The sequence below is a fragment of the Mirounga angustirostris genome, unplaced genomic scaffold (genome assembly GCF_029215605.1).
Source record: "Mirounga angustirostris isolate CCGP_5_RB_7025 unplaced genomic scaffold, mMirAng1.0.hap1 SCAF_9, whole genome shotgun sequence".
NCBI classification, from domain to species: domain Eukaryota; kingdom Metazoa; phylum Chordata; class Mammalia; order Carnivora; family Phocidae; genus Mirounga; species Mirounga angustirostris.
In genome coordinates, this window is record NW_026991717.1 from 67,897,554 (window position 1) to 67,916,719 (window position 19,166).

The 19,166-nt window shown below is 35.0% G+C and overlaps 1 protein-coding gene across 1 annotated transcript in view; it reads left to right on the forward strand.

Moving 5' to 3' along the window:
* Nucleotides 1–19,166, forward strand: part of AQR (aquarius intron-binding spliceosomal factor) — a 106,895-nt gene that overhangs the window by 34,600 nt on the left and 53,129 nt on the right. The window contains exons 10-15 of the mRNA XM_045900398.3: nt 501–565; nt 1,787–1,903; nt 3,631–3,744; nt 5,348–5,451; nt 15,320–15,422; nt 18,013–18,133. Of these exons, the coding sequence (XP_045756354.1) occupies nt 501–565; nt 1,787–1,903; nt 3,631–3,744; nt 5,348–5,451; nt 15,320–15,422; nt 18,013–18,133 (624 nt within the window). The remainder of the gene's footprint in view (nt 1–500; nt 566–1,786; nt 1,904–3,630; nt 3,745–5,347; nt 5,452–15,319; nt 15,423–18,012; nt 18,134–19,166) is intronic.

Consider the following 19,166-nt stretch of genomic DNA (forward strand, 5'->3'; position numbering starts at 1 on the left):
ACATACATATATGTGTTTATGTATATGAGAGAAGTTGTAGAAGTTCAGTGTGTAAAGATAAGAAGGAAAGTGGGTCAAGAACTGATTTAAACCACCTTTTTAGTTCTGTTTTGTTTTAGACTGCCTTTTTAGTTTTTGTATCACTCGGTTTTTTCAAATCTAATCATTTAGTACAAGTCATTTTTTATGACTAATTATTACAGACATTAGTAGATTTAAATCTAAGCACTTTAAAAATGTTTTTGCAAACCTGATACTTTAAATGTGTTTCTGACCCAAGATAGGTTTTTCATTTTCTTATATTTGTAGAGCTAAACATAAGGGTAAGACATGCCTTTTTTGAAATACAGGTGGGGTCCTTAACTCTGAATCATGATCCTGTCCTGATGAGTAAGAGACAGATGACAGTTGCAATAACTAAATAACTGCCAATTTTAAGATTTAGTACATTGAATAGCCTAAGTAAGAAGATTCTAACATGTTTTCTCTGTTACGTCTAGAACCAGTCACTATGGACAAAGTTCATTACTGTGAAAGATTCATTGAACTTATGATTGACCTAGAGGTAAGAAATGTGCAGTGACTTTTCTGTTACATCATCTTTAATGGGGATAAGGTTGAGTATATGACTATATGAGATATATGAAATATTACATTACTTCAAACTGGCCTTAGTTTTTTTTTTTTACCTGTTTCTAGGTGTAACAGAGAGAGGAAAGTCAAAAGCAGTTGGCCCTTGAGGTTTTCAAATAGCTATCAGATGGCTATTGTTTGTGGAAAAAAATATTATATAGTGTAGTTATTAAACATGAGTCTAGCAATAGCATTTTATTTTCTATCATATTTTAATACCCCATCATAGAGGTTTTTGGTTTTGGTTTTGGCTTTTTTTTTTTTCCCCCATCATAGAGTTGGTTTTTTTTGTTTTTGTTTTTTTTAGAGTTTTAATTGTGGCTGAAGTTATGGGTTTATGGCCATCTCTTTAATAATCTCACTTTTCTAAATGTGCCTAAATATTGTTGATGAAAAAAGATATAGCTGCTATTGTCAGTTTTTTAAATTAAGATTCTTAAAGAAGATTTCATAATATTAGGTGCAAGATTTTGACAAAGTTCAGATGCAGAGTTGGTGTAATTCAGATTGAATTCATTTCCTTTCCTTTCCCTCTTTACTGCAGGAAATTGAAAGAAAATCCTTTGTGTTCATTTCTTATCTGGAGAGAGAGGGTGGTGTCTTGACACAAGGATTAGTGTATTGGACTAGCAGCCATTCATGAGATCTTTATTCAGATTCTAGTTCTGCCAGTAACTAAAATATAACCTCTGAGGATCTTGATAACCTCCTCTATAAAATGAGGATATTTGATTAGATTAGAGGTTTTCAAACTGATACCACTATCTCGACATTGTCTTACTGACTGTCACAAGGGGGATGTGGGAAGAAGATATGGAGAAAGAAGTCTCCACATGGAGATCCCCAGTCCCTTTTCTCTCAGAGTAGCACCACTTTTAAATCTATACACAATACATATTGGGATTTCATATAGGATTTTGTTTGAAAACTACTGGCCTATGTATGTGTGAAATTTCTTCAGTGCTGGATTTTATTTTTAAACATTGCCACTGACTTTACTTATGGCATTGACCAGACCCCTTGCTTTGTGCACCGTGACTTTTGGGAGACTAGAGGGTACCTTGTATGTGATTGACACTTCTGAGCAAATTAGTAGATTTTACCTCTAGCTGCAGAGATCATACAGACTTATTGCCATGTTTATTTTTTCTAGGCCCTACTCCCCACAAGGCGCTGGTTTAATACCATCCTGGATGACTCCCACCTTTTGGTTCACTGTTACCTTTCCAATCTTGTTCACAGGGAAGAGGATGGCCATCTTTTTTCCCAGGTGAGCATTGATAGATCTGAACTGTTACATACAGTTTTCATTTCTAAATTGATCTTTTTTTTTTTTTTGCCATGAAACTAATACCAGTGGATGATATAAAGGAAATTTTGCTAAATATTGAATTGAATAATATAAATTCCTAATTAGTCATTTTAAAGTAAAATCAAGTCTTAATATAGAAAATGAATGATTAAGAACTTTTGTTAATCATATGTGATTTTATTATTGGACTAAATTATGATCTTGGCGATGTAGTCCCACATACTCATATATTTTATGTTAGTAACCACTGTGGAATACAATAGATGATAAGCATTAATTTCAAGAGAACTATGCCCTAATATCATGGCTGTCTTTCCATAAGATGGTGACAGAGACAGTTGATAGCATGGAAGTGGTCATTTGCTGCCTTGGGTAGAAAGAAGTATTAGTGTTTCACATTTCTTGTTTCACATCTCCTTTTCAGGAGGAAAGTCTTCTAACAAACTTCTAACACTTGCCTTTCAATGAGATTATACTTGGAAATACAATTTTTATGTGTTTACATATTCTTTTAAGAATTCGCTTGGGGCGCCTGGGTGGCTCAGTCGTTAGGCGTCTGCCTTTGGCTCAGGTCATGATCCCAGGGTCCTGGGATCGAGCCCCGCATCGGGCTCCCTGCTCTGCGGGAGGCCTGCTTCTCCCTCTCCCACTCCCCCTGCTTGTGTTCCCTCTCTCGCTGTGTCTCTCTCTCTCAAATAAATAAATAAAATCTTTAAAAAAAAAAAAAAATTCGCTTATCTTTTTTTTTTTTTTTTTTTTTAATTTAGAGAGTGCAAGCTGGGGAAAGGGAGAGAGAGAATCTCAAGCAGACTCCCCACTGAGCGCAGAGCCCCACTTGGGGCTCAGTCTCACGACCCTGAGATCATGACTTGAGCCTAAACCAAGAGTCGGACGCTTAACCAACTGCGGCACCCAGGCGCCCCAAGAATTTTTTTATCTTGTATCTATATTTTTTCTCATTCTCTTATTAAATTTCTGTCTAGTGATTTGCCACATACATTACAACATATTAAAATTCTCATATCTGATCTTCCATAGATTAGAATTAAGAATAATAAAGATTTGGGGTGAATGCAGCCGGTAGATTCTTGATGCCATTGCTAGGAAGGGAAAGCAGGCCTTCATTAGCAACCATAACTAGGCCAAACAAAGGGCTTGATGGTCATGGAGACTGATGAGAGGAATAAATATCTTAGCTTTCCTCACCTTGCTGCTTTTCCCTAATAAAAGCAGTACATAGAGGAGAGTATCTTTAATTATGAATTCCAGAACCTTCATTCAGAAAATTCTGTATTAAGTGGCATAAGTAAAGGACCTCATGGGTTCCCCCTACTGGTCTAGTTCTATAAATTTGCAGTGATGTAGTTTTTTTCCATTAGTGTTTGACTTCCTTAGATCCTTAATGTCTGTTCATTATTGGGATTACAGTTTAAGTTCCTCTCTGTAGAAGTAGACCATGTCTATGAAATAGACTTTAATAATTTATTCACTAGACTCATACTTTATTCTTACAAAAATAACACGTTTGGATATGTTCTAAAGTGTTTGTTGCAGTGTTTACATTCCAGAGTTTTTCAGCACCTCTGAGAAGTTATATGGACTTGTTTACTCTTTATAGTAGTTTTTGTTCCTGGTTTCTTGTTCTTATGTTCACACAGTTTAGTAATGTAAATGTATCCTTTCAGCTTTTGGACATGCTAAAGTTCTATACTGGTTTTGAGATTAACGACCAGACTGGAAATGCTCTGACAGAGAATGAGATGACCACAATTCACTATGACAGAATTACTTCTCTACAGGTAACTGAAATGCAGTGCAGCCTATGCTTCTGCTCTATCAAGTTGGGTCACAAATAATTTAGTTTTGTGTAGTACAGATAGAGGAAAGTACTAATTTAATGATGTTTTCATATTGAACTTTTTAAATATTGCTAATTCTAATGAATCCATGGGGAAAAAATGGCTCTCTTCAGTCTTGAGAATCACAATACTGATATTTGACAGTCAAATTTTCTATCAGTTACTGGGCCAATCTGATGCATATACTTACCATTTTTATTTTATGAAAGACCATTCCAATATATTGACAAAGTATGTGTGAGCATTTTGTACATTTTAAAAATAAACAACCATAATGGGACTGAAATTTGCCAGTACAGCTCAGCTATGTCAACAAAGTACCTTTGTTTTCTATTACTGATCTCATCCTGCTCTTACTCTTTCTGGTGGCAGAAAGAAGCTTTTATTTGTCACTTTGAAGAAATTCAGTTCTTTCTGTTTTAAAGAGTCTTTTTGGGTAAAGACTCAGTCAAACTTAAGTTCATATTGTCTTTCATAATCAATTCCACTATCTCTCAAGGACACTCTGCTCTCCCTCTTCTTTCCCAGAATGGCATCTGGATATGTGGAGGCACTATGATAGCCTCATCATTTTGGAAGAGGAGTGATCTGCACAGAGTCCTGGCTCAAATGTCTTTTCCTGCTCTTCTCAGAGCAGTAGTGTGTTTGTCCTTCTGCTTCTGCCCTTGAAGTGACCACGGCTCGTGTGGCATGTGGTCTGCTCTCTTGGCACCAAGCAAGGCATGATGATGGTTCCCGAGGAGCTTGGCTATCTCCTTGCTGATGAGGTTCCAACCTTGCTCTTGGTGGTACTAGAGTTCTCCTGAGAGCTGACTCTCATTCATTTCCTAGCTTAAACAACTCACTGAGGCTTGGGTTGCAGGGTCGTTTTGCTATTATCTATAGTAATCTCATGGCATGCTCACCAATAACCTTGGCAACTTATGGTGCCATCTACTATGAGGCACATGAAAATATCTGGATCTTCTCTGTGTCACGTGGACATTAAGGAAGACTACCTTTTACACTCTTACCCAGTCACTGTAATGCTGCTATTTTTGTTTTCTTACAGCTTACCCCATGGTTGGTTGGGGGTGTTACCCTGAAAGGTCCTTTCTTTCCAGAGTTCCAAAGTAAAAGCACAAACCACTGTGCTTTTGAATTCTCCCTCAAGCTATCTCTCCAGTGGGAATTTCCCTTGGAACTTTCTTTTAGTTTTGTTGCCCCAGTTCTTCATAATAAAGTGTTTTGTTTTATTTTTCTTTCCCTTCCTGTCAGCGAAGCTAAGGCTTTCGTGGCTGTTTTCATGTATCTTCAAAATACAGCATTAGAAAGAAAAAACTGAACATTGACTCTGTTTTTGCAATCCTGCTGGAATAATTCTAGTTTTTTCCCATTGTATTGAATGCTTCTGGCTAAATAAGGCAGAGGTCACATATGAGAAGCGTAAGAAAGAGAAGTGCATTAATATTTTTTAAATATTATTTTTATTATGTAGTATATAAATTGTAGTTGATTGTATTAATATGTAGGCATTAGTTACTGATTTTATTCTCTTTTCTAGAGAGCTGCTTTTGCACATTTCCCTGAACTCTATGATTTTGCCCTCTCAAATGTGGCAGAAGTAGATACTCGGGAATCTTTGGTCAAGCTTTTTGGACCTCTCAGGTAAGTCAACATGAAAGGAAAACTGAATTTTAATTTTCTTTTTGCTTTTAATCATTTTGCACTACTAAGTAATGTAACTTATTGCACCACTCTGTTGACAGCTAAAACTAGTGCTACTCTCTGGCAGTTGGTATCTTTAAGTCACTTAGACATAATTATTGATCTTCTGTTTTGGGGGGCAAAATTTGTATTTTTCATAACTTAAACATTTTTCCTAAATCATACATTTTTCTTAGAGTAGAACATAAAACTGGTATCCCATCTATCATAATATAAAACAGAAACCAGTAAATGTTCATATGTGATATTAGAATATGAGAAAAATTTTTGTGTGTTCAAAATTTATGAAATTAGTAATATTCTTTGACACTTAGCTAATATACTTTTTTGAAAATGGTAGTAAGACATTTATAGTACATGGTAGGCACTCTACTAAGTGTGTAAATAATCCTCAAGACATTCATTTGTGTGAGGAGTAGGTACCATTTTAGAAATAAGGTCACTGAGACACAGAATTGTTAAGTCATTTGTCTAGATCAAATAGCAGGTAAGTGGCAGAGCTAGGATTCCAATTTCAAACCTAGGCAGTCTAACTTTTAACTGTGTTGTTATCTCCCCATTGTCCTTAATTCTTAGGAGAAATTATATTTAGTTCATTGACTATTTAAAATGAAACAAATCTGGTTTCAAATTGAAAGTTGGTTTGGTTTTTGATTTTTGTAAGAAGATTTAATAATGACTCTTACAATAACACAAAAATCTGTTTCATTCTCTTAATGAACTGCATAAAGTTCCATTGGACAGGTCAACTGTACTATTTTTTAATCACTCTCCTATTGACACATCTTTACCTTCTAAATTTTTGGCCCTTACTAACAATTCAGTAATGAACAACATTGTTTCTGTATCTATATAAAAATTCTTGGTACTGATTCCCAGAAGCAGTATAATTGACTCGAAGGAATATCGATTATACCAACAGCATATGAGGATTTATTTCTTTCTCTACCAAGTAGATACACTAGCCTTTCATTTTTGCCAATCCAAGAATAAAAGAACCCCCATTGTTTAACTTTGCATTCTGTGATTATCTTGGGGGAATTAAGCATCTTTCTATTTTTCCTGGCCATTTGCATTTCCTCTGTAACTTTCTTGTTATCTTTTGCTATTTTGTATTTCATCGCTTGTACTGATTTTTTTTAAAGAAACCTTTATGTATTTTGCATGCTCTGATATTTTGTCTGGTTTGTGTTGCAGTTATTTTCTCTCAGTTTCTCACTTTTAAACTTTGTTTTGGTGTATTTTGTTATTACGAATGTTTTAAATTTTTAATCCTGTCAATCATTTTATAGCAGTAACAAATGGTTTTTGTAGAAGGCCTTCATCACCATAAGATTATAAAATATTATATTTTAAAACACTTCCATAGATTTTTTTTTTTTTACGTTCAGTTTAGCTGCATAATCCATATGGGGAATTTATTTTTGCCCATAATGCTCCTTTATACTCTTGTAAATTATTGAGGATGCTAAAAAACTTTTTTAATGTGGATTATAGCCATTATGTTCACTATATTAGAAATTAAAACTGGAAAATTTTTAAATACTTTATTAAAATCAATTAAAAGCCTATTATATGTTAGCATATATAGTGTTAATGAAAAATATATTGTCCAAAATTAAAAAAATATATAGTGGGGAGTGGCATTGTTTTGCATTTTTGCAAATTTTTTTTTAATTTAAATTTTAGTTAACATGCAGTGTAATATTGGTCTCTAAAGTAGAATTCAGTGATTCATTACCTACATACAACACCCAGTGCTCATCACAGCAAGTGCCCTCTCTAATGCCCATCACCCATTTAGCCCATCCCCCACCCATCTCCTTCCATCGACCCTCAGTTTGTTCTCCATCGTTAAGAGTCTTCTTATGGTTTGCTTCCCTCTCTCATTTTTTTTCCCCATTTCCATATGTTCATCTGTTTTCTTTCTTAAATTCCACATATGAATGAAATCATATGGTATTTGTCTTTCTCTGTTTCACTTAGCATAATATACTCTAGCTCTATCCACACTGTTGCGAATGGCGAGATTTCATTCTTTCTGATGGCTGAGTAATATTCCGTTGTATATATATACCACCTCCTCTTTATTCATCAGTCAGTGGATATTTGGGCTCTCCATAGTTTGGCTGTTGTTGATAATGATGCAATAAACATTGGGGTGCATGTACCCCTTCAAACCTGTATCTTTGTATCCTTTGTGTAAATACCTAGTAGTGCAATTGCTGGATCATAGGGTAGTTCTGTTTTTAACTTTTTGAGGAACCTCCAAACTGTCCTCCAGAAGGGCTGCATCAGTTTGCATTCCCACCAGCAGTGCAAGAGGGTTCCCCTTTCTCTGCATCCTCACTAATACCTGTTGTTTCTTGTGTTGTTAATTTTAACCTTTCTGACAGGTGTGAGGTGGTATCTCATGGTTTTGATTTTTATTTCCCTGATGATGAGTGATACTGAGCATTTTTTTCATGCATCTGTTAGCCATCTGGATGTCTTCTTTGGAAAAGTGTCTTCTTCCCATTTCTCAACTGGATTATTTGTTTTTTTGGGTGTTGAGTTTAATAGATTCTTTACAGATTTTAGATACTAACCCTTTATCAGATGTCATTTACAAATATCTTCTCTCATTCTGTAGGCTGCCTTTCAGTTTTGTTGATTGTTTCCTTCGCTGTACTGCAAAAGCTTTTTATCTTGGATCAAGTCCCAGTAGTTCATAATTGCTTTTGTTTCCCTTGCCTCCAACAGCGTGAAGTAAGAAGTTGCTACAACCAATAGGTTTCTGCCTGTGCTCTCCCCTAGGACTTTGATAGTTTCCTGTCCCACATTTAGGTCTTTCACCATTTTCAATTTATTTTTGTGTGTGGTGTAAGAAAGTGGTCCAGTTTCATTCTTCTGCATGTTGCTGTCCAGTTTTCCCAACACCATTTGTTGAAGAGACCCTCTTTTTTCCATTGGATATTCTTCCCTGCTTTGTTGAAGATTAGTTCACCATATAGGTGTGGGTCCATTTCTGGGTTTTCTGTTCTGTTCCATTGATCTGTGTGTTTGTTTTGTGCCAGTACCATACTGTTTTGATGACTACAGTTTTGTAATATAGCTTGAAATCTGGAATCGTGATGCCTCCAGTTGTTTTTCTTTTTCAGGATTGCTTTGGCTATTTGGGATCTTTTGCGGTTCCATACAGATCTTAGGATTGTTTGTTCTAGGTCTGTGAAAAATGCTGGTGGTATTTTGATAGGGATTGTATTAGATGTGTGGATTGCTTTGGGTAATATAGACATTTTAACAGTGTTTGTTCTTCTAACCCATGAGCATGGAATGCTTTTCCATTTTTTTGTGTCCTCTTCAATTTCTTTCATAAGTGTTTTATAGTTTTCAGAGTACAGATCTTTTACCTCTTTCTTTAGTTAGGTTTATCTCTAGATATCTTATTGTTTCCAATGCAGTTACAAATGGGATCAATTCCTTGATTTCTTTTTCTGCTGCTTCATTCTTAGTGAATAGAAATGCAACAAGTTTCTGCACATTGATTTTATATCCTGTGACTTTGCTGAATTCATGTATTAGTTCTAGCAATTTTTTGGTGGCGTCTTTTGAGTTTTCTACGTAGAATATGGCATCTGCAAATAGTGAAAGTTTGACTTCCTCCTTGCTGATTTGGATGCCTTTTATTTCTTTTTGTTATCTGCTGAGGCTGAAACTTCTAGTACTATGTTAAATAGTAGTGGTAAGAGTGGACATCCTTGTCTTATTCCTGACTGTAGGGGAAAGACTCCCAGTTTTTCCCTATCGAGGATGATATTAGCTGTGGGTCTTTTGTATGTGACCTTTTGATTTGAGATATGTTCCAACTATCCCTACTTTGTTGAGGGTTTTTATCAAGAATGGATGCTTATTTTGTCAAATGCTTTTTCTGCATCTATTGACAGGATCATATGGTTCTTATCCTTTCATTAATGTGGTGTATCACATTGATTGATTTGCAAATACTGAACCACCCTTGCACCCCAGGAATAAATGCCACTTGATTGTGGTGAATTATTCTTTTAATGTACTATTGAATTCGATTTGCTAGTATTTTATTGAGAATTTTCGCATCCATGTTCATCAGGGATATTGGCCTGTAATTCTCCTTTCTAGTGGGGTCTTTGGTTTGGGAATCAAGGTAATGATGGATTTGTAGAATGAGTTTGGAAGCTTTCCTTCCATTTCTGTTTTTTGGAACAGTTTGAGAAGAATAGGTATTGACTCTTCTTTAAATGTCTGGTGGAATTCCCATGGGAAGCTATCTGGCCCACGACTTTGTTTGTTGGGAGATATTTGATTACTGATTCAATTTTTTGGCTGGTTATGGGTCTGTTCAAATTTTCTATTTGTTCCTGTTTCAGTTTTGATAGTTTTTGTAAGTTTCTAGGAGTGTCCATTTCTTCTAGATTGCCCAGTTTGTTAGCATATAATTTTTCATAGTATTCTCTTACAATTGTATTTCTAGGGTATTGGTTGTGATCTCTCTTCTTTCATTTGTGATTTTATCTGTTTGGGTCCTTCCTCTTTTCTTCTTGATATATCTGGCTAGGGATTTATCAGTTTTATTAATTCTGTCAACCCTCTCTTAGTTCTCTTAGTTTTGTTAATCTGTTCTACTGGGTTTTTTTGTTTCTATATCATTTATTTCTGCTCTAATCTTTATTATTTCCCTTCTTCTGCTGGCTTTAGGCTTTATTTGCTGTTCCTTTTCTATTTCCTTTGGTTAGGTTAAGTTGTGTATTTGAGACTTTTGCTTCTTGAGGAAGGCCTATATTGCTATATACTTCCCTCTTAGGACTGCCTTTGCTGCATCCCAACGGTTTTGGACTGTTGTGTTTTCATTTTCATTTGCTTCCATGTGTTTTTTTCATTCTTCTTTAATTTCCTGGTTAACCCACTCATTTTTAGTAGGATGTTCTTTAACCTCCATGTATTTGAGGTCTTTCCAAATTTTTTCTTATGGTTGACTTCCAAGTTTCATAGTGTTGTGGTTTGAAACTATGCTTGATATAATCACGATCTTTTTGTACTTTTTGAGTGACCCAGTATGTGATCTGTTCTAGAGAATGTTCCATGTATACTCAAAAAGAATGTGTATACTGCTGCGTTAGGATGAAATGTTCTGAATATATCTGTTAAGTCCATCCAGTCCATTGTGTCATTCAAAGCCATTGTTTCCTTGTTGATTTTCTGTAGATGATCTGTCCATTGCTGTAAGTGGGGTGTTAAAATCCCCTACTATTATTGTATTATTATCAATGATTTTCTTTATGTTTATTATTTTTTTATTTCATTTCTTAAAATTTAAATTTAATTAACATATAATGTATTATTGGTTTCAGAGATAGAGGTCAGTGATACATCAGTCTTATATAATACCCACTGCTCATTACATCATGTGCCCTACTTAATGTCCATCACCCAGTTACCCCATCCTCCCACCCCCCTCGCCTCCAGCAACCTCAGTTTTTTTCCTATGATTAAGAGTCATTTATGGTTTGTCTCCCTCTCTGATTTCACCTTGTTTTATTTTTCCCTCTCTTCCCCTATGATCCTCTGTTTGTTTCTTAAATTCCATATGAGTGAGATCATATGATAATTGTCTTTCTCTGACTGACATATTTGCTTAGCATAATACCCTCTAATTCCATCCACGTCGTTGCAAATGGCAAGATTTCATTTTTTAGTTGGCTGAGTAACATTCCACTGTGTGTATATGTATATATTATATATATATATACCGCATCTTCTTTATCCATTCATCTGTCTATGGGCATCTGGGCTCTTTCCATAGTTTGGTTATTGTAGACATTGCTGCTATGGACACTGGGGTCAGATCACTACATTTGTATCTTTGGGGTAAATCCCTAGGAGTTGCAGTTGCTGGGTTGTAGGGTAGCTCTATTTTCAACTTTTTGAGGAAACTCTTTATGTTTATTATTAATTGATTTATATATTTGCATGCTCCCAAGTTGGGGGCATAAATACTTACAATTGTTAGATCTTCTTGATGGATATACCCCTTAATTATGATATAATGCCCTTCTTCCTCTCTTGTTACAGACTTTGTTTTAAAATCTAGTTTGTCTGATTTAAGTATGGCTACTCCAGCTTTCTTTTGATGTCTGTTAGCATGATAGATGGTTCTCCATACCTTACTTTCAATCTGCAGATGTCTTCAGGTCTAAAATGAGTCTCTTGTAGGCAGCATATAGATGACTTTTGTTGTTGTTGTTGTTTTTTTAAATCCATTCTGATACCTTATGTCTTTTGATTGGAGCATTTAGTCCATTTACATTCAGAGTGATTGTTAAGAGATGTGAATCTAGTGCCATTGTGTTACCTGTAGAGTTGGTGTTTCTGGTGATGTTCTCTGGTCCTTTCTAGTGTTTGTTGCTTTTGGTCTTTTTTTCTCCACTCAGAGGCCCCTTAAAATTTCTCGCAGGGCTGGTTTAGTGGTCATGAATTCCTTTAGTTTTTGTTTGCCCGGGAAACTCTTTTTATCTCTCCTTCTATTCTGAATGACAGCCTTGCTGTATAAAGAATTCTTGGCTGCATTTTTTCCCATTCAGCACATTGAATACATCCTGCCACTTCTTTCTGGCTCACCAAGTTTCTGTGGACAGATCTGCTGTGAATCTGATCTGTCTAACCTTGTAGTTTAAGGGCTTTTTTTTTTTTTTCCCTTGCTTCTTTCAGGATTCTCTCCTTGTCTATGTATTTTGTGAATTTGACTATGCTATGCCTTGGCGATAGTTGACTTTCGTTGAATTTAATGGGATTTCTCTGTGCTTCTTGGATTTTGGTGTCTGTGTCCTTTCCCAGATTGGGGAAGTTTTCAGCTATAATTTGTTCAAATAAACCTTCTGTCCCTTTTTCTCTCTCTTCATCTTCTGGGACTCCTTCCAAAAGGTGGTCACTTTCCTACTTGTAGACTAGTTTTTGTTCTCTCAGACCTCCAATTGATTTCTTGGGCGTTCAGAATGATTTGATAACTAATCTAGCTGTGTTCAAGGGATGAGACAAGCTTAGGGTCCTCCTACTCCTCCACCATCTTAACTCCTCCCCTGCAAATCTCTTTAATGTCTGGCTTAATCAGAGACAGTGGATTTGTAGATCTGCTTCTGTATTTCATTTATTGTGAGATACTGTTTTGGTTGAAGTAAATGAAGAAATTCCCTTATGCAAAAGGGAAATATATTTTAATAGCCTTTTCAAATAATTGTGAATATTTTTCTTTGATACCATATCACAACTTGACAAGTGGAAGTTTCTTAAATGTTAGTTTCAGTGTGGTATCTGAAACCATATTAAGGAAGTCTGTGCAACTAAAGTGAATTAATTTTAGAAATGGAGACATTTGCCTTGCTTATGGATGAGAGGATTCAATTAAGGTATGAATTCTGCCCAAATTGATCTGTAGGTATAATTCAGAATCCCAGCAGGATATTTTCTAAAAATTGACAAGCTTATTCAAAAATTAATATAGAAGGACAAAGGGACTAGCCAAAACCATTTTGAAAAAGAACAAAGTTGAAGCTTTCCCACTACCTAATTTCAAGACTGCCTATATAGCTACAGTAATCAAGACATTGTGGTATTGAATAAAGGACATATAGACATATAGATCACTGGAACAGAGTAGAGTTCAGAAACAGACTAGACATATATCTTAGTTGATTTCTGACTAAGATGCCAAAGCAACTCACTGAAGAAAGGATAATCTTTTCAACAACTGTGGTGAAACAGTTGGACGTCTATATGCAAAGTATGAAACTTGACACATACTTCACATCATGTACACAAACTAACTCGAAATGAATTGCAGACATACTTATCAGAACCAGAACTAATAGGACATATAGGAGAAAATTTTTGTGATTATGGTTTGTGCAAAGATTTCCATAGATTTCTAAAGCACAATCCATAAAGAAAAAAAATTGATAAATTGGACTTTATCAAAATTTAAAACTTTTACTATTTGAAAGACATTGTTAACAGAAAATACAACCCCAGACTGGGAGAAAATATTGACTGAACACATATCTGGTGATGGACTGGTATCTGGAAGTCTCAGAACTCAATAATAAGAAAACAATTTAAAAATAGCTAAAGAGGGGCTCCTGGGTGGCTCAGTTGGTTGAGCGGAGCCACCTTTGGCTCAGGTCATGATCCCAGGGTCCTGGGATCGAGCCCCACATAGGGCTCCCTGCTCCGCAGGAAGCCTACTTCTCCCTCTCCCATTCCCCTGCTTGTGTTCCCTCTCTCACTGTCTCTCTCTCTCTCTCTCTCTCATCAATTAAGTAAATAAATAAATAAAATCTTAAAAAAAAAAAAATAGCTAAAGATTTGAACAGATACTTCACCAAAGATGATACATTTCAGTAAGCCACAGAAGGATGTTTAGCATCATTAGTTATCAGAGAAATGCAAGTTTAAATCCTAATGAGATACCATTACATGTCTATTAGAATTGTTAAAAAACACGCTCTGTATTGACTTTTGACAAGGATGTGGAACAGCTGGAATTCTCGCACATTGCTGGTGGGAATTCAAAATGGTAGTGCCTCTTCGGAAAAATGTGACAGTTTCTTGTAGTTAAACATGCATTTACTATACAATCTAGTGTTCTCATAGATATACCCAAATGAAAATTTATGTTCACACAAAAATCTGTGGGGAAATTTATATAGTGGCTTTATAGTTGTCCAAAACAGATACCCTTCAACTGGTGAGTGAATAAACACACTGTGCTACATCTGTGTGATGGAATACTGCTCAGCAGTAAAAAGGAACCAATTACAAATGCACACAGTGTGGGTGAATTTTAGTTGCATTATGCTAAATGAAAGTAACAAGTATCAAAAGGCTATATAATGTATGATTCCATCTATATGACCTTCTGGGACAAGCAAAATTGTAGAGATCAAAAACAGGTTAGTGGTTACCAGGGACTGGGATAGAGTGTGTGAGGGCATTTGGTGAGGGTGATGAAACTATATTTAAGTAATGGAAAGCTGTTCAGCTCATGGTGGTGAATGCACGTTTTCCAGAATTCCAGTTTTTCACTTGGAAATTCCAATTTTATCTTTGGTAACAAATACTATCAGTTGTTTTCCTTAAAGTTATTGGTTTATTTTGTTCAGATTTGAAAATTTTTTGCCATTTATTCAAGTTTGAATAACCATAGTTTGTCATTAGTTCTTTGAAGTAAAAATTGTGTGGAAAATGTGTACTTCCTATCTTGTCACACAGAATTTTTAAAAAACAGGTATTCAAGAGTCCAAATTTAATTATATTAATAATTTTAAGTAGCAATTTAATTTCAATTAATAAATTAATTTTGCTACTTCATTAAGGGCATTCTTAAATGAAAGTGGCTTTTTTTCCCCTTCTGCATGTGGCAGTAAGGAATGCTATGGCTCCTTAGAGCCCTGGTTGGTACCACCGCCTTCACCCATGCCAGCAGTTTTACCCACCATTGCTTTTCACTGTGTATGTAAAGATAGTGGAAAAAACAAATAATGTCTTAGTATTAATATAAAAAAATATCGTTCTTGCAGACTTACTAGAAATAGGTCTCAGGGACCCACAGGGGTTTTGCAGAAGACCTTTGAGAACCTGCATTAAGGGGGTTAACTTTCATTGCTGATTTTTTTTATTTGCTGCAGTTTCATAGGGTTATATTTGCTAGGTAAAATTTTTTAAGCCATCTGTAAAATTGTGTTTCAAAAATAAAGTAAGTTAATAAGATACTCTGATCCGAATATTCCTTATTCTGCAGTTCAAATACACTCCACCAGGTGGCATCATACCTCTGCTTGTTACCAACTCTTCCTAAAAATGAAGACACAACTTTTGATAAAGAATTTCTTCTAGAATTGCTGGTAAATATTAATGTTCTTTAAATTTTCCCTTTCTTAAAGACATGGGTTGATACAAATTTTTTCCTGGGCTAAAGGTTAAGTAGGTCATTGCTACCTGTTTCACAATTACATCATCATATGATTTTGTCAGATTTCTTATCTATTAGATTTCTTTTCTTAAGTCTTTAACCTTTTAAAACTGCTTCATGGCGTGAATTCAGTCCATGCAAACATGAATGAGCAGAGCTTCTGTGTCAGGCACTGGATTCAGACATTAGGGATACATTGATAATTGACACCATTCCTGCCTTTTAGAGGTCATAGTTACACAGACACAGGTAATACGTATGCATTCATATTTATCTAACCATTTATTTTAAAAGTTATTTAAATATGGTACCTTGAATATTAAGGCATACCTTTATCATTAGAAAACTGAGGAATATTTAGAAAAATTATCACTGACTTGGTGGTTTAAGAATTCTATCGGATTTTTCAGTCATTTTGGGAAATAATGGACTAACTAATACTTTTTTGGTAAGGTTTTATTTATTTTTTTTTTTAGCGCAGTTTTAGGTTCACAGAAAAATTGAGGAATAGGAATATTTTATTTTTAGCTTTAGAAAAATAATTCATAAAATGCATGAGTAATTATATCCCCACTCTGAATATTTAAGCTGTTTGCAATGTTCACTTTTATAAATAATGGTGTGGTCCTGGCATATGCCTGTTTATGCATATGTGTGGACATTTAGGAGAGGTACCTAGAAGTGAAATTATTTGATTGAAGCATGTGCTTATTTAAAAGATAAGATTCAGCCGAATTATCCTCTGAAAGATGTATGTTCCTACCAACAGTGTATTACAGTGTGTCTCCTTAAGCAGCATTGGATGTTATGAGTCATCCCAATTTCTGCCAGTTGCATGAGTAAAAAAAAATACCTTGTTTTAATTTTTTTGTTTTTAGTTTGTTTTTTATAACTCTACAAACATAAACTGTGTGGGTGTGTATATGCATTTTTTACATGTATGGAACCATAATAGGTACACAGTTTTGTGATTTATATTCCAAGCTCATACTTTTAATATAGGGTGTAAAATACAGTCTCTTACTATAGAGAAGATGATGCTAGTTTTGGGGATAGTAACCAGAAGCTATTGGTAGCAGGTGTTTTAAGCCTGATGACAGGTGTTTAAGTGACAGTTGGAGAGAGATTCTTGGAGTTTTAACTTAATTCAAGTATGGAAAATACTTTCTTATTGATATGCTTACTTGTGTGAAATGTATGTCTTAGGTCACCGTCTTTGCCTTTTCATTATTTCTGACTACAAGTGCTTTCTAAAACTTCCTTGTCCTATTTTCTGACAACATGAAATCTTTTCTCGTAAGTCAGGTTTGGGGATTAATAATAAATCCTTCTATACAAAGAAATGAGGATTTTTTTTAAGGACTCTTTCTAATGGAAAATAGGTTTAAGTATAAAGCAGATCCTGTGCCTTTTACAGTCTTACAGCTAAGATTCATCCATGAAATTTAAATATTTTTGCCAAAAAGAAAACAGTTTTAAAAATTTATAGTGCTACAGCATTATCTTTCATTTCCTCTCTCTCCTAAAGGATTTCCTTAGGCTTTGGATTCTTCTAATACCTGAATTATGATAAAGAAGTTGAAATATGCATATTGTTTAGATGGTATCACACTATTTTCTTTCCTAAAATAATACTCTCTGTACTGAAGAGAACGTGACACATTTTCCATGTGTATCTTTTCAACATGTTAATTAGGTAACAAGCTTATTTCTGTTAGAGATAGATGACTATAATATTAACAATGGAAATCTACATAGAGGTCATAAAGGCCAACTCTCATTTTACAAGGAAAACTGAGGCCAGGGGTGTGTGTGTGTGTGTGTTTAAAAAGATTTATTTATTTATTTCAGTGAGCGAGAAAGCCTGAGTGAGGTGGGGGGGCGGGCAGCAGGAGAGGGGAAGCAGACTCCACGCTGAGTGTGGAGCTCAGTGCTGAGTTCTATCTCCTGACCTGAAGATCATGACCTGAGTTGAAACCAAGAGTCAGACACTTCACCAACTGAGCCACCCAGGTGCCCCCAGGTTTTTAATAAACAAAATTTTCCATATTGTTTAATTAGTAGTAGAATGAAAACTATAATCTAGGACTTAGGGCTTAACATTGGTGAATATTAAGTGCTATGGTTTTTAAGGTCTTGGCATGTGCCAGGCACTTTGATGCTGTTTTACAGTATTCCGTTTCATTTTCATAAGAAACCTGAGAGGTGAGTTTTTTTATCTGTTTTACTGAAAAAGAAGCTAAGATCAGGGAAGTTAAAGGAACATGCCCAGTTTTTACATAGCTCATAAATTAGAGGTACTTGGTGTTGATCTGCCTGATTCCAAAGCCCATCATAATTGGTGCCTCTCTCATCTTTGACTTATGGAGAAAATGGAAATAGGGAAAAAACCCTCTTATTAAGTGGTACCATAACTGAAAGACATGAAACTTCTCAATCCATACTTTATGGTAAATTTCTCCATAAATTATTTTGATTAAGAAAAGATGCTTCTAACTTTCTGCATGATCTGTTTCTTTTAGGTATCTCGTCATGAACGTCGAATTTCTCAGATTCAGCAGTTGAACCAGATGCCTTTGTATCCAACTGAGAAAATCATATGGGATGAAAATATTGTCCCAACTGAGTACTATTCTGGGGAAGGTATGGCAGAGAGTACAGGATTCAGGTGTACCATGAAATTTAGTTTAGAATTTATCATATGTAACTGAAAATACTCCTATCTGTTACATGCATTAGGATAATTTTCTGGTACCCTGAAGTTCAGTTTTAGAGCTGGAAACTATTCAGTATTTTGAATACATAGTATTAGGGATTTTTATTAAATTTAACCATGCCCTAATGTGTGTGTGTGCTGTGCATGCGTGCTGCACACACATGCTCAGATGTGCACATGTGTACATATATTAGGATGAGAGAGAGATATATATATATCATACACATATATTATCCTTTATAAAATATGACTGTAAGCATAAAACTATGTTTTAAGGAGACCTAATAGTGAAGGAAGTATAGCTCTCATTATGTCACTGTAAAAGGCTTTGTTTGGTAGTGTATTATTTTTCAAAGCCTTTTTTAGAAGTTCTTTTGAATTCCTTGTTAAGCCAGCTAATGACCACCAAAAATTGTCAGTAGTTAACAATAAACCCTTCGTTTTGATTAAAAATAGTTATTCCCTGGTTTACGTATCTATTTCAACAGGTTTGTTCCTAGATGCTTTTGTTCATCCACTAAGGATGAGAATTTGTCACAATTGAGTATATGCTGAAGTACATTCTGACATATTTTGAAGGCATATTTAAAAAAAAAAAAATTAAGGAAATTTTTTGAACAATGGCATCATTATGAGAAGTTTGGCTGTTTTAAAGACATCACCAGTGGTAATTTATTTAAAAGAAAAACGGATATTTCAGAGTTGTATCCTGAAGTCATATCCATAACTTCAGTAAAGCCAGTGCACCAAAATTGTGCTAGATTTCAGAATAGGCAGTCTTCATATTTTTTTTATTCTTACAAAGGTCAATGCCTTGTTTTTTCACTTTTCTAATTTGTTCATGCTAAAAGCATTTATGACCATGTATGTATGACATCTAACTCTTTGTCTAATCAGTTCCTAAAAGGCACATATCGCTTAGTATTTTGTCTTGTCAGTACAGAGCTTATGTGTCCTTCT